The sequence below is a fragment of the Opisthocomus hoazin genome, chromosome 2 (genome assembly GCF_030867145.1).
Source record: "Opisthocomus hoazin isolate bOpiHoa1 chromosome 2, bOpiHoa1.hap1, whole genome shotgun sequence".
NCBI lineage: Eukaryota > Metazoa > Chordata > Aves > Opisthocomiformes > Opisthocomidae > Opisthocomus > Opisthocomus hoazin.
The window spans coordinates 65910430-65926909 of NC_134415.1; the positions used below are offsets into that span (position 1 = coordinate 65910430).

Consider the following 16480-nt stretch of genomic DNA (forward strand, 5'->3'; position numbering starts at 1 on the left):
AAAGTGCATACTGATGATGTGAGATGCACGTTCACTCCTGTAGTGAAGTTCTGTAAGTGAACTTGCCAAGAGCCCAGCATTTCCATATCTTGGGAGGTTTTTGAATAAAACCATAACTGAAAGAGAACTATTCCAGCAGAATAAGCTTTAGGAAGTTTTTCGTCAGTTTTGTTTTTACTGTTTTGTGTTGGTGTGGAGGAAGGCTGGAGTATGTTTCCTCTGAAAGAATAACCTTTTAATTTCAGAACTGTGATGGCACTATTAAATTCTAATTTCTGAATATTCCTATATGAATAGAGTATCTTCGGAGTATATCCTTACCTGTCCCTGTTCTGGTGGAAGATACAAGTAGCAGCAGTGAATATGGCTCTGTCTCACCTGATACAGAATTAAAAATTGATCCATTCTCTTTCAAAACAAGAGCCAAATCCTGTGGAGAAAAAGATGGGAAGGGAATCCGGTCCCTTTTTCTGAGGTAAAGACCTATCTGGCATTTATGTTACACAGTAGATTTGGAATGTGTGTATTGGAGTGGTTTTTATAAAGTTTCTCTTCACTGAGTGTCTTTCGTTCAGCATCCCAGATGAAAATTTTGAGGATCACAGTGCACCTCCTTCACCTGAAGAGAAAGATTCTGGGTTTTTCATGCTGAAGAAGGATAGTGAAAGGAGAGCCACCCTTCACAGGATATTAACTGAAGACCAAGAGAAGGTGGTGAGGAACTTGATGGAAGCTTTGGCTCAGGTAAAGTAATTTCAGAGGGCAGTGAAAATTTTATGCAATTTGAAGATTTCTCTGCAGTTATGTGGAGCTTTTGAGATTGCACATGGTGAAGCAATTAAAAAATAAAGTTTGATTAAACTAGAAAGCATACCCCAGGTAAGCTTTCATGGTTTATTGTTTTATTTGGGCTATTAAAAATAGGCTTTAAAATTGTTTATGCTGCATTACATATGCCTTTTGTGTTGTTTGTAAATACTATATTTATACTTGGATATTAGTGCTGACCAGACAACAGAAAAACATGTTTTCATGGGATTGTATTTTACCAGTGATTTTCAAATGGGACTAACTGAGGCTGTCAGGTCAACTCATGTAAGACGGATCATCCCCACGAGGTGATTACCGTGCCCCCCCTTTTAGAGTTCCATCTTCTAGCTGACTGGTTTGATGGAGGGAGGTTTAGGTCCTTTGGCCTGCCTCTGGCCTTATGTTAGGTTATTGCGTAGAAGAAATGGGGCTGACTGGTACACCACTGCCTTCTAGCCAACAGCCATAAAAGGGGTAAGAGGGGGCTAGGGAGAAAATAAATTGCAGCTATTTGTCACAGCAGTTGAGAGCATATATGGAGGGGGAGGGAAGATGCAGTAACAGTGGGAGCTACAGCAAACAACAAAATAATTGCAGAATGACCTTTTGGCACTCCTTTGTGGGGATGATTCATGATGATGTATCAGTTCGGGATGACACTTAATAAATTACAGGTCGTGACCACACTGCTAAATGTTGCGACACCGTAACTGGATGACATTACTTTTTTGTTCTTGTTTGTAATTGTGTGCAAGTAGTTAATTGACTCACTTCATTCTCAAGGCTAAGTTTTGCTGGTCTAAAACATATTTGTATAAAACATGACAACTCATCTTCTAAAGATAGTACTGTTTAGAAACTGATGAAAACCAATATGATTCTTATGCATGTACTACAGATAATGTAATTGAAAATTGCTGCCATAGCAATAAAAAGAGCTTCTAACTCTTAGTGGGAGGGGAGTGGAACCCACAGTTGTCCTGGTAACTACAGAAAAGTGTTAAAATAGAAGGCAGTAAGAGATGCCTGTGATCTGTGCTTTGCTAGAGTGTTGCTGTAACAGAGACAGTTGTTAGCATGTGTATGAAAGGAATAACCAGTGATGGTGAGAGGCTGAAGCTAGTCACAAGATCCAGAGCAGGTGCTTGGTGTTTCATGCCTTCCTCAGCTGGGACTGGAATGGCCCAAGATAGGTGCAGACAGGCACGGAGTTGTAGAGCCAAAGAGTTCAAAGCACACGAGCGTGGGACTATCTGCCCTTCAAGAGGATGCAGAACTCTGACTCCCAAACACCATGTTCTCCCTTGAGAGAGGAACACTGGTCAAAGAGTAGGAAACTTATTCAAAGTACCAGAAAGTGGTGGAAACTGCAGTTAAGGGGACGTTGAGTTAGCTGCTTGTTATGTCCTACCTAAATGCAAGAAGTTACCAATAGATGGAAGCCTGACTGACTTGTTAGACCTCATCAGAATTTAGGCTTTGATAGTGCTTTTCCCTTCACAAAAACTTTTCATATTTCAAAGTCACTGGGTGTGGGGGTTAGGGGAGGAGAATGACCCTCACAAAATAGGTCACCGTTCCCTATTAGGGAGCCGTACTGGTTGCCCTGTCCCCGGCATGCCTTGATGGACTTGTATCTTCTAGTCTAGGGCTGCAGTCGGTTGTGTGTCCACCTGCCTGCCCTAGGAGGAGATCAGGTACTGCAGGACAGAGTGAGGGATCCACTTCAGTATAGCAAATCATCAGGTGAATTCTCCAAATCAAAGCAGATCAGGATCAGAGGCTAGGATCTTTATCTCAGAGATAGGTGCTTTAGTCAGGGGAATGTTTCACTGCTCTAGAGCTTTTTTTTTTAGTTTCTCTCTCAGATAATCAAATTTTCTTTGTTTCATCCTGATCAGAATTAGTTAACTATAGCTAAAACCTCAACGTTACTGGCAGAGTTTGTGATATCTGGCCAGCTGTAACATGGCATAAAACTGGCAAATACAACAGAACCAAGCACTGTAGGTCCTTCTGTTACAGAAATCAATGTTAGACATCTTTAGCCTATATAAACAATTACTTAACTCTCTTCATAATAAGTATCTAATATTTCATGTTGAACAACTAGTATGATTTTCTATCTCTGGCTTAATGTTAACATTTTGAATTGAAATTTGTATTCAGTGGGCGTAACTTTACTTCAGAGAGTACACACAGTCCCCTGCTTACTAGTTAAATTACGCTGGTTATTCTTATGAATGCTTTTGAGCTTTTTGCTACTTTTTGGTAGCTCATGCAAAAACACAAAAGTATTTTAAAATAGGCATATGAATATTTATAACAAAGGTGAGAGATTTGTAGACCTGATCTAAGAATAGGTAAGCGTAGAAGTTCTATATCAAGGGAAATGATGCAGGAAAGACCTAGTCTCTTTCTGAGCCTTCTGTGCAACTTTGACTAATCCCTTCTTTTAAATGCTGCTGTGGGACTTTCTGTGTTTTCTCTTGGAGGCACTCTGAAATTAGAGGCACTGCAAAGTACATGTTTGCAGTTAAGAATAATTTGTAGTATTTGGTGCACAGTATATTTATTTGTATCTTTTCACTCCTATGTAATGAGACATACAGACTGTAGTGTGTACATATACTTCAGCAACTGATATAAAATGAAGTCAGCTTCATGCTCTTCAAGTAATCTGCATTACCAGGGAGCTCAGTGGTAGAGCTGTGTGCTGCTGCTGTTACGCTGCTACCGTTACCTGACCTGCAGCTGCACCTTTCCTTAACCATAGCAGTAGAGTTTCTGAAAATCCATATTGCCAGCTGATGTTACGGGCTGAAGTCCCTCTGGGTGTATGTTTCAAAAGATGGCTATCAAAACTATTTCTTTTCCTCTCTCTTCTACCAGGGAGCTGAAGAACCCAAGCTAAAATGGGAACATATCACAACGCTTGTTTCCAGCCTCAGAGAGTTTGTACGATCCACTGATCGTAAAATCATCGCAACCACTCTTTCAAAACTGAAACTGGAGTTAGACTTTGACAGCCATGGTATCAGTCAAGTGCAACTCGTGCTGTTTGGTTTTCAAGATGCTGTAAGTTGTCGTTTTTACTAAGAACTTGTGCATCAAAATTGCCAAAAAAAGTTAGAAGCCAGAAGGAAACAGATCTTCATTAACTTCCACCTGGAGTTACTGAAACAATAGTATTTGAGGGCTTTGAACCTGTAATAACAAAAACCCAGCCCACAGCCATGATTTGGTTTGGTTGCCACGTGATCCTTTGGCAGGACACAGGCCACGAACATGACTGTTGAGATTTTGCTGATTAAAGATCTAGAAGGTTCAGTGTAGTTGCGTAAACATTATGCCATAGTGCTAAAGCAGGAAAGCCTTTTTAAAAAAAGCTCATTTTGGAGGGCTTTCCGGTGAAAGACCAACACTGAATGTCAGGCTTATCCTACGTAAATGCAGATCTCTTGAACTTGACTTCTCTTATAAACCAATACATTAAACCACTCTATGCCCCCAATAGTAGTCTGTCTACCTTGTAATATTGTCTTGAGTTCTTATTCCAGTATTTTTGGTTAGCAGCAGATTTCTGCCAAGCTAGACATTTTCATTTCAATTTAGAATAAGCAGGATAAGAAGAAAGATGATGTTACTTTTCCATTAATAATTTATGCGAAATTTATGATTTCCTGCGGTGAGCAACGAAACACACATGTGGATACCCTTTGAATAGCTCGTTTACCGAAAGCAAATGTTTTTTTTCTTCTGAAGCTATGTATTTAAATGTTAGTTCACAAGCAATTAGGCTTAATGCTTAAGATGAATAACCAACATGGGAGGGTGCAGCTGTGCTGGGCATCACTTGTCTAGACTGAAGTCATGTAGTAAAAATGAAATGACAATCCAAGTAGGCATTTGAGGTGGATGATTCTGGCGCTCTGACAGGTAAAAGGGCTGTCAGGAAGGACTGCGTGGCATGTCAACTGTTTGTTGCATAGACTACACTGACAAGAATTAGGTGCTGTTGAAGAAAAAAAACCCTAATGTGTGAAATGAATCTGCGGAAGAGGGGTTTCCACAAATCAAAGTTTTCTCTCCGAGTCTTCACTTTGAGTACACTTCAGCTCTACAGGCTACTTAGCCTCATGTTAATACTGTTTGGGCACTTGGAAGAAAAAACACAAACATAAAGGTCAAGAAAAAAATTGAAGTGGGAGAAGTACAAATAACTGGGTTGGTTTTCTGATAGAGAAGTTGCTGGGCATCAGTTGTTCAGCAGTAATTGCCTGAGGCGTGTTCTCAGTAAAAATTTCAGCCTCTGCTGTAAACTTCATCATTACAAGCGGCTGGTTTTTAACTGATAAATGTCTCTTTCATTACTATCTCTCTAATATTTAAATACAATAACCCACAGAAGGTTCAGAGAAGATCGTTGATTTATATGTGCCCGGTCTTAATTCTTTCGGACTTAGGTTAGATTTCTGTAGTGGAACACTGAAACCCAGATCAGTACCAAGATGCAGGTACCGCAGCGACTGGGATACTGCTAACAGTGAGGGAAAGTAGTTCCCTTGCTCTCGGGACAGGACAAGGTAATCTAAGGTAACGAGGTGTAGTAATCACAATATCCTCGCCAGAGCAACCAAGAAAAAGTAGTTTCGTGCTGTCACGTAAATAGCTAAAGGGCGTTATCGCGGATTATTGTGCTGTTGACCAAGCCACGCCATGCGGCTTCCTTGCGTATGCAGCGTGCACTTGGCAAAGCACACGGCGGCCTCTTGGTGGGAGCTGGCGGGGGAGGGCGCGGGGAAGTGGCGGACGGGGCCGCGGGCCGGCCTTGGGGCCCCGTGCAAGCCTCGGGGGGCCCTGGTCAGCCGCCGCCCGGGCGTGGGGCCGGGGCGGGCTCCCCGGGGCCGCCGCGCTGCGGGCTCGGCGCGTCCCGGCGCGGAGGGCGAGCGCCGCCATCTGGTGGCCGCGGGCCGCAGCGCTGGGGAGGCGCGGGGCAGGCGGTGGGCCGGCCCTGGCAGGGCAGCCCGTACCCGGGCGCCCGTTGGCTCCTTCCCAGCGGGAGGGGAGAGGGAATCGGAAGGGCAAAAAGCGAGGGAGGCCCTAGCACCGTGTCGGCGCTGCTCGGCGATGGCTGAAGCGCGGCTGTGGCGTCGAAGCCGTTCCATTGCCAGTCTGAAACGCAGCACCCTGTGGGCTGCTGGGGAGAACGGGAACTCCATCCCAGACAAACCCCGTACGGGTGCCTGCGTAAATTGCCACATTACTGAATACTGTTGCTACGGGGCAATACAGTTATATTTGTTTCTTCCTGCAACTTCTCGAGTTCTGCTGCTGCAGAGTCTGTTGCTTTCGACGGCTCCCGTGCCTGGAAGCCAGCACCAGGTCCGTTTTGGGCTGTTGCCACTTACGGTGGCCAGGCATTTCGCTGTCACACCGCCACCGCGCCTGCTTTTTCCCTGTCGTCTGGGAGCTGGAAAACAATTCCCCCAAGGTAGAGGCGTTCTTGCAAGTGGCATGGAGCATCCACAGATGCACCTGGGAACATGGCTAAAAGCGGTTTGAAAGCAGCCCTACAGGGAATTGGGAGCAAGCCGTTGTAGAAAACTGTCTCGTTGTATGGAGTAAAAAGTGGAAGGAAAGAGAAAATGGCACAGCATACAAATGAAGTCCCCTGACTATTTAAAATAATGTTAATTAACTATTTTCTGAATCAAGAAGGAGCAGAATTGCATTAGTTCTTTGCTATTTCCACAGTTGTACTTTAAAATAGATACGTATTGCTCAGAGCAAGCAGTGAAAATTATTCCAAAAAATAAGATGATTAATTAGCTTAAGTTGCAAGTCTTTCATAAGGTAGTCCTTGGTATTTTTTTTGCTCGCATTCTTTAAGTTTCTTTCCACACCCGAGAAGGGTAAATAAATTTCATTATCGCAGTCATCAAAAAAATCACCTAACACAGGAACTAGTACTTGATAAAAAATACAAAATATTGCATGACTTGTAATAAAATAGTGGAAGTTGGCAATGTTGCTTTTTTGTTTGATGACAACATGAAATAGTTTTAATCACCTGCTTTGATACAGCATCTGTAAGTTCAAACACTTCCTATAATGCTGACATGTATTACAGTTTTAAGTTGTTGGGGGAAACAATACCTGAACTGACTTCTCTGTTGCTAGGTCAACAAAGTTCTCCGAAACCATAACATCAAGCCACACTGGATGTTTGCGTTGGATAGCATAATCAGAAAAGCTGTGCAGACTGCTATTACTATTCTGGTCCCAGGTGAGTCATTTCTTAATACTTAGCAAATATTTATTGGCAGATGTCTTTAAACGTGCTTTAAAGCTGTGATTATGATGCTTCACTTAAGATTTTGAAACCAGCAGTGGCCTTTTTCCTGTTCACTGTCTGTTTTGCAGCTCAGAAACTAATCAGTGTATTGTCCAAGGTAATTTGGAAAGCACCTTACCAAGATGCGTCATCTAAACAATTCTGCAGCACAGTGAGCTGTCGTAGGCCAAGGTGCTCTGGGGCCTGATTTTTTGAGGTGCACAGTGCTGCCTCTTGAAATCCAAAGGACAGACCACTTGCCAGCACATGTCAATTTTGGAAGGTGCAGGTTAAAACAAAGTGCAGGTTAATGATGTGCTTTTTGGAGCACTCAAATGTCTCTCTGGCTCCTGGTCAGAAGCTGTCTAAAGTTAGGGGGGTGTGGGGTGGGTGGAACCAGCAGCACCTGCAGTTTGGTTATTGCATTTTGAATTTTGTGGAAGTAGAATGCACGGTTTAGCTGAGGGAAGGAGTCTGTGTAGAAGAAACTGTAGCTCGTTCTGTTATTACGCTACCTATTTCTAGAGTTGGTTTTGCTGCTGCTGCTTAACTTCCAAGCTTGTGATTCCACCATTCGCTACACTGGAATTAATGGTGAAATTTTCAAACATATGATTTAATGCTTTCAGTCTGAAGTCAGAATACTTATGTTCCTGTTTTCTGCCGTGGATTAAGTCTTAAAGTATCAACAAGGGGATCTGAAAATTCCAACAAAAGTTAAAGTTCTTCCTGTTCTCTTTAGCATCTTCCGTATCCTCAGCACAACCAGCAAGGCAGAAATACGGTTTCTGTGTTACTTTCAACTCACAAGGAAAATCTGTTTTTTTTATTAGAATGCCAGACACCTTTAACAGGCATGTACTTTATTGCAGTGCAAGAGGAGTACTGTAGAATTCCTCCTTAATAGACTCTTCTTCACCATACAGCTCAGTATCTGCATTAATTGTACATGATCGAACTTTAAAAATAAAAAAGCCTCTGTGCCCTAGTAGCTTTTGAGCACTGATCATGTGCTTCTTCCCTAATTGCCTTGCCCTCCTTCTGATTGCTTCCCCTTGCCTTTGTCTGACTCTCCTTTTTTTTCTTTTTTTTTTTTAACCCTATGAATGATGTCAAGATTTATCTCTGGCCTTAACACTTCTGAAAGTTACAGAATGTTTTAGGAGTGGTATGAAGCACATGTTGTATAGTTACACTGCCTGGTGGTGAGCAATGGCAAAGTGAACTTCTGTTCTTATTAGTGCGATGCAGAAGTCCACAGCAAATTCAGACTGACTTGCCTAGTCAGTTTGGGTAACTGCTATATAATAAACCTGCTTTCTTTAATTTAGAGGAAGCACAGCTATGTTGATCTTAGTATGTTCAGCCTTAAAAGAGGTATGTACCATTGAAATAAAGAGACAAAATGGATCAAGGAACGAATGACCCTTTGTACAGAAGAGAAATGTGCTTGTTAGTTCTTCAGCAGAAAGGACAGAAAACAAGTGTGATTCAGGAAAAAAGTATGTTTTGGTGAGGAGACTAAAGGGAGTGCTCAGCAGTAAGAAGCCACAATTGAAGGAAGGAAGGAAGGAAGGAAGATTTATATTAAATGGTTAAAATTAACAAACAGATGTTCTTGCAATAATATGTTTTGTAGGAGTGTAAGATCCTATGTACATATCTTGCATACCTGGTAAGCTCTGGTACGTAGTTTAGACAGGGAATAACAGAAACCAGAGTACGCAGACAGCTTTGTGACCGTGGTTTTGTGGATGTACATCATTACAAAATCGGTGGTGTTCTCTCTGATAAGTAGAAGGGAAGTATGCTACTTTTAATTGTCAGGAAAGGGGTCTGTTTGTTATTTCCTCTCTATCTTTGGATACAATTTTTTGGTGATACAGTATTCTTATAATGAGACAATCCTAAATATGCCAGAATATCAACAACAAGAATAGCTAGATTTAAGGGAAGTAATGGTTACTCATTTAATAAAACATTTCAGGTCAGGCACGTAAGAAATTACAGACTGCTGAGAATGGAATAAAACAAAAGTACTTTTGCTGCACATAGTACTTCAGCATGATTTGACGTGAAGTGCTAGCCAGATCTGGACTCCTATTCATCCAGATTTTTGGTTTTTAGAGCTTTTGAACATTTGATAGGCTGAATAATAATCAGCATAAACTTAGATGCTGTTATGGTCTGAGTGGTCTTAAACCCCTAGAAAATATCATCTGTTTTCGTGCTACAGAAATTTCAGGTCTAATTTAACCAAAGCTGTAGGATGATCTGTAAATAGTCACTTAGGTCTGCTTTTGTTTTAATGTTTAACTAACGGTTAACATCTTTAATGTTTTCCCTTTTGCTTATATTTTGATGTTACTTATAGAATTGAGGCCACATTTTAGTCTTGCATCTGAAAGTGATACAGCAGATCAAGACGATATAGAAGTTGAAGATCAAGATGAACAGCCTCAGAATCAAACTATCCAACAGCCTTGCGTTGTCATGGAAGATGCAGTAGCTACCTCAGGTGTAAGCACACTCAGCTCTACGGTATCCCATGACTCCCAGGCTGCTCACAGATCACTGAGTGTCCAGCTGGGCAGGCTAAAATTAGAGACAAACAGGTAAGTCTGGACATCAGGGGATGCTAGCCTACTTGTGACAGTATGTATTGTTTTGCTTTTAAAATACTTGTGCTAGAATAGTAGTCACAGTGTCAAAATGCCATAGCACTGCAGGTTTTTCATTTAAGTGATGGTCACTGTTTAGCTGTGACCAATCACTTACATTAGTTTTATTCAGTTCAGAACAACAGTGATGCACCTTAAGGTCAGTTGCGATTTCAGGTGCCCTTTCAAGGAAGGGCTGAAAAAATTGAGCTTGCTGCCAAGCTTCTGGTTTTTCTCTCCTTCATATGCTGTGTACAGCTGATGAATGGTGTTACATTTTGTTTCCCTTAAGGCAGAACTTGCTGTTCTTTTCTGTAGTTACTCTTGGGGAATGAACTCAAGCTCGTCAACAGCCACATGTGAACTCCACAAGGAAACTGCTTCAGGCTTGTTTTGTGCACGGAATTCACTGCAGCAGGGTCTGTGCTTACCAGCAAGCGTTACCTTTTTATTAAATGAATTTTGTTCATCAGAGAAAGATGGGGAAAATAGGCGTCGTCTTTAAAAGAAGAAATAACCCAGAAATTTGGATATTGGATTTTTTTCAGAAATATACATATTCCACTTTAAACCCGAAAGTGGTTCTTTTGGGTTTTTTGTTTTCAGAAATGCCAGAGCCAAATCTCGATTATTTTATCCAAATAATTTTCATGTGATTTTCTTTTCATTAAAATATACCAGATAGTCTGTTTGAAGTAGAAATTTTAGCCTTTGCAGCATCTGATTTATGACATTGGATTTCCTACTGACCTCAGTAAATTCTGAATATGACCTTGACAGAAAGAGAACATGTCTTCAATTCGACAGGTGTTATGCTGCTGGAACATTTTTTGTAGTTAATTGTTCCAATTTAAATTAAAATGTTAGATTGCTCTTTACTTTTAAATGTGTCCAAGAATTTTGCCATAATTATATTAATTAATTACTGTTTTTAATAAAGTATGAGTATTTTTGAGTTCTTATGTTACAGTTCATTTTTTTGCCTGTGACGACCACTGAGAAATATTTTGATTGCCTTATTGATACACTTAAATAAATAAATACATAAATAATTTAGATTGGCTCAATTCCCAAGTTTGTGATGGGGAGTAGCATCAGAAGTGATCAGTTTGTAGAGGTATTGTTTTCCAGCACATTGCTTTTGTAAATTTCTCAAATGTAAAGCCTTTGGCTAAATAATCACATCCTGTCATTCGTGCAGAAATTTCGAGGTAAATAATAGTGACAGTTGTTCAAGTGTTAATTAAAGCCTTATTGGCATAAGCAGCAAGCAGTTATCAAGAGAAAATAGTGGATTATTTTATTGGCCCTGAAGGCCTTTTTTGACCAGAATGGATAGAGGACGAATAAATTAACTGAAAGGTGACTGCACACCTGTCTGGACAGAATGTCAGTCTGCACTGAGATTAGCCAAGCTGTGGGTGTGCACAGAGGTACAAAACAGTTTCATTCACATGCAGGGTGGACTTGCTAAGAATTGTTAGCTCAGGTGTGGAAGGTCTCAAATGCAACTATGCTGATGGTAGGCCTGCATGCAAGCTGAAACTATGGCTAGATGCTTTTACAAAGCAGTCATATGAGATGCAGTTTACTTCTGTCCAGCGACAGGTAAGGTGCTGTTATGGCACATTCTCTAGCTGAATTCCAGAATGTCCCTTTCTTTCAGTGTCTCAGAAAAAAGTTGCAATGCTCAACTGGTATAAATAAATAAAATTTTTTAAAAAGTAATAAAATAATATGAAAATGGAACAGTTATTGCATAGTTCTCAGGCTGACAAAGGCTTCAAGGAAGGGATGAAGATGCTGCAATTCTTTCAGGGCAGAACTTCCTAAGACTCAGAAGTCAGTGATAGGTTTGAGCATGTTCTCCATGTCCAATTTCTCTGACCAAGTTCCCGAATACATACTGTTCACAAGTCCTCCTTTTTATTAAAACGCTTTTCTAAAATAATGAATTGCAGCAGTGTCACATACTGATTTTTTTCATTGTATTCTGATTATTTTCCTTTGATCGATTTGAAAGGTGCTGACCGCTGCATCTCTCTGGGTTTCTTTCTGGGTTTGTGCTATCAAGGAAGTAAACATGGGTTCCAATTTGTTTCTGCTTGATGTTCTCAAAAGTAATTGCTTAGGAGAGGACACAGGGTATTTTGCCTCCTCTTTTCCCACTCTTCGTATAGCACAGGAGAGTAGGCACAAAGTGCCTAGCATGTGAGGAAGGGACAGCCCTTGTGTGTATGACAGTATATTTTCCCCACTTAAGAAATGCAACCATAACTTTTCACCACATTTTCATCACAACTCCACACTTGCCATACCTTTGAAAATTTCTGTGGGAAAGATGTGAACCGGCGTTTTTCCTTACAAAGGATTATGTCACAAAGTTTAGCCCTTGGTTTATGAAACACTTTGATAATTGTTCTTGGTTACACAGTTTTATTTCAAACAGAATGCTGGCTGTAGGAATTTAACTGAGATTTTGTACCACACCACCTGTTTAGTGGGTGGATGTATATATGGAGGCTGGTGTGTTTGGGGCTTTTTTTTTTTTTTTTAAGATCTATAGATCTATAGCTTCAGGAACCAGTGAATGTTTATGTCTTGATACAGGTCATAATAAATCTATAGTGAGAGGATATTCCTATGAAAATTGAAGAAGTCTGTCCTTGTCTCTGTCAAGAAGGTTTCCAGTTTAAGTGTAGGAAGATCTGTGCTTTCCTGAAAATTTGAAACTACTTAACAAAATGTGTGCTTCCTTCCTGTTACTTCACAGGTTATTGGAGGAGTTGGTTCAAAAGGAGAGAGAATTTCAGGTCCTCTTACATCAAGCTATAGAAGAAAAAGATCAAGAGATCAGAAATCTACAGCTTAGGTCACAGCCAATAGGTGAGAAGAATTTTCAAAGAAAAGTTTCATACTGTCTATAGATGAAGACAGTGGCAGCTAAACTCTCGTTCCTTTTATTGAGCTGGTCTCAGCAAAGATACTTCATTATGCCGTTTCTGGTAGGGTTTGCTTTGAAGTAAAAATGTACATTGTGGAAACAAATTACTGCATTTGTTAATCACCGTACAAGGAATGGTATGATTTAAATATTTTTGATTGTGGTTATACAGAAGAGTACAAGGCTTATATCCTAAAGAATAAATACTTTTTCTAAAGAGGATAATCTAGTATGTTTAGGTATGTGTTCTTTGAATTAGACTGTTCCAATTGTTACACTGAAATGTCTAGAGGATTTAATGGGCGAGATGTAAATACAACTTAAAGGTTACTGAGGGAAGCTGAGTTTGGTACGTATCTGCCCTGAAGAAGGTGGAAGTGCTAATGCCGTTTGTTTCAGTGTACCGTGCTTCAAAGAAGTGTTGCTTTCCAAAAGCAGATGATCCTCAGTCTAAGGCATTGCCTACGCACCAGTTGTAGGAGTTAGGCTGAACAGTTTAGTTAAATTGATGCAACAGCCTTAGTGTAGAAACAGTTACAGTGAAATTGATGTGCCTAGTACTAGTAGAGTCATTTTCTGAAGAGGACAGAAAATGTATCTGTGTCAGTGCTCGCAGTACTTTAACTGTACCCCTAACCAAGTAGAGTAATTGGTGTAGGACTGTCTGTAGACTGTAATTAAGTGCGTGCTTTGGGAATTGACATTTATCTTTATGGGAATACTGGTATTCTGAGCTTGAAGGGGAAGCTCACTGAAGTGCTTCAGCAGTCAAAAATGACAAGAGGTTGCTTTGGCAACACAAATGCTTTTCTCAAAAACGCTCGTTCTAGATATTCCTGGATTGTCTGTCTGCCATCATCGTTCCACTGGCACAGGAACCGAAGACCCTGATCTCATAAACTGGCTGAGTGTTCAAGGAGCTGATGAGGCCACGATAAACAAGGTAGCCGTGATTCTGTTCACTCTCTTGACACAATTGCAGTACTGTTTTGTGACTCGATGCAAGAAGATACCAAACCTTTTCAATTATTTTAGCACATTTTGAGAGATTAATTTCTTTTCAGAGGATAGAAAAAACCATGAATGTAAAGGCCTTCATAAAAATGCAGTATTATTAATAATTCCTGTATCTGCTTAGAAATAAGGGAATAAAATGTCCTGGTAAATAGACGGTATTGCTTTGGTTCATAATTTTTCAGGGTCTTTACACATTGCAGCAGTTCCGGCTGATTATACCCTGGATACAGGGTATGTGTTCACCCTTAACTAACTGTGTTCAAGTGAAATCTCCTGAAGTAGATCAGTCTGCTCTGCAGCAAATTATATAATTTGAGAGATGAAATCTCAGCATTCCATCTTATTTAAGAAAACCTGCATGTAGTTATCACTCCTACAGATTAGATCAAAGGTTCCTCAGAATTCAAGTACATCAACTTTAGATGACACTTTTGAAAAGGTAGGTCTTAACTGTTGTTTTTAATTTCCTCATGGTGAAATGGGGAATTAATTACACTCTAATTTGTGTTCATTGAAGTCTGTGACTCTGAGATATCAGTGATAACAATAGAAATGCCAGCTGAGGAAAGTTTTGAGTAGCTGTAAAAGCATTACACCTCTGAAGTTGTGCCTGGTATGCCAATTGAGTAGTTTCACTGTATTTCTAAAAACAGTGTGGATTAATCTGTTACATGTACCACATTTTGGACCAATTTTATGTTTCTTCTAAACATAAACTTCTACTTTTAAGGGCAGAGGGTATATAAAACTTAGAAAGTTATATTTCTAACAAAATGTTCATTTAAACTTCTTTTTTTAGTTCTTGGCTGAAGACTATACATTAATGGATGTTCTCTGCTATGTTACACGAGATGATCTGAAATGTTTGAGACTGAGGTAAGGCTTCACAGTTAAATGAACTGTGCTGAGCAGGAGTGTGTTACAAGAGAAAATAACTGATACTAAGCCTCTATTTATTGGATTGTGCAGCATTAATTTAAAATCAGTAACACTTTCCCGTGTGTCTTTGTATACTGATGCATTCCTGATAAACACCTGATACTGTTTAAATTTTAAAATCAGCTTTTCTATTAAAGGAAAGTAGAGGGAAAATTTTAAAATAAAGCTTTTACCTTACACCTGGAGACACTGGATATCCCATTAAAGCCTTGCTTTTATTTTAAAAGGTAGAGATAGCAGAACTTTCTGTAGTTTAAGATAATCAAACTTCAGAAATACTACTCTTAGGTTGTAACACTAGATTTCACCTAATCATGCCAGGTGCGTGGGTCACTGCAGAACCAAGTTCAGGTAGAAACAATAGAAGTTATCAAACACTCTGTCTGCCCAGTCAGTTTAAAAATAAATAACTAAATAAACCAACCAAACAAAAAGGGCAGGTGGTTAAGATTTTTTCAAAATTGACACTCTCGTGATGTTGGAAGTCTGCTGTGGGTTATGCAGGTCCTTTGGACAAGAAGTCTGAATTCCAGAAAGCAGACTTCTGAAAAGTGGAAAGATTCCCCTGTACTGTGATCAGAAAAGGACTCTGTTCTCTATTTGAGTATCACGTGTTGAATTTCACCTTTGATCAGCCTTCCCACTGAATTTCATTGGTCAAAACCAGAGCAAGAGAATCAGAAGGCACCTAAATTAGAATGCTTTCAGGCTAGTCAGTATCTTTGTACCTGAGCATTTTTATGGTTTTTCTTTACAGAGGAGGAATGCTATGCACGCTGTGGAAGGCCATCACTGACTTCCGAGAGAAACATGCCTGACACTGAAATTTTTCTTCACTTCTCTGCATAGAGGAAAAGATTGCTTTCAGCACAGAGCAGGTGTGCTGTCAGAAGGACTGTTGCACTTTAATCCAGTATTTGTTTACCAATGTTAAAAACACTGCAGCTTCCTGACTGCTTTTACTTCTATAATCCATAAGGAATCTGTAAACAACCTGCAACATTATTTTACTTTAAATGTTTTTACATGCAAGTTTTTCAAAACTTAAAAAAACAACACCAAAAAACATTATAAACTCATGAAATATTGCAGTTAAAGTAACCAGATGTTAATTTCATGAAAAGCTGATGTAAGATTTCATGTGACTGTACATCACTGGAACAAAACCAAAATGTGACAGCAACTCTCAAGTTTATTTTTCTTTGTAATATATCTCCATAATCTGTAGTAGAACTTCATAATTTCAATCATAATTAGGTATTTTTCTATTAGTGTGCAAGATCTAAAGGTAATTCTTTTTACCTACTGCCCTACATAGTTTAATATTGTTTATTTTTGGTAATTTAAGTTCTATGGTGCATTTGTTTGAGTTGTTTATGTACTACTGAACTGTACCAGTTACATACACCTGAACCACAGTAATGTTAGCTTGTTCTAAAGCTATCTCTGACATACACAGTTGAAAATAAAAAGAGCCTAAGACTTACTTTTTCCTATATTTTTGGACTTTTGAAATAATACAGGTGTAGAACTGGAAAATATTGGAATAAAAAGAGGAAAAAAACCCATACTGAGTATCAAGGGAACCTTTCTAATACGTTAACAAGTTACCGTGATGTGAGTGTGATAATCATAGCACTGAATATTTTCTTGGTTTTCATGTTCAGTCTAATTCCCATACTAACAGTCTAGGCACAAACAAAATTCTCCTTTTGGTGCTGCTCTTGACTTGAGAAATGAATATCCTGCCTCCATGCACTGAATAGTCATTGT

The 16480-nt window shown here is 39.7% G+C and overlaps 1 protein-coding gene across 2 annotated transcripts in view; it reads left to right on the plus strand.

Moving 5' to 3' along the window:
* Window positions 1-16275, plus strand: part of MAP3K5 (mitogen-activated protein kinase kinase kinase 5) — a 107172-nt gene extending 90897 nt beyond the window's left edge. For both annotated transcript variants that reach the window (XM_075413961.1, XM_075413962.1), the window contains exons 22-30: window positions 298-475; window positions 576-744; window positions 3703-3888; window positions 6994-7099; window positions 9522-9762; window positions 12581-12693; window positions 13582-13694; window positions 14568-14644; window positions 15465-16275. In XM_075413961.1, coding sequence (XP_075270076.1) covers window positions 298-475; window positions 576-744; window positions 3703-3888; window positions 6994-7099; window positions 9522-9762; window positions 12581-12693; window positions 13582-13694; window positions 14568-14644; window positions 15465-15525 — 1244 coding nt within the window. In that variant the 3' untranslated portion in view covers window positions 15526-16275. The remainder of the gene's footprint in view (window positions 1-297; window positions 476-575; window positions 745-3702; window positions 3889-6993; window positions 7100-9521; window positions 9763-12580; window positions 12694-13581; window positions 13695-14567; window positions 14645-15464) is intronic.
* The last annotated feature ends 205 nt before the right edge of the window (window positions 16276-16480 follow it).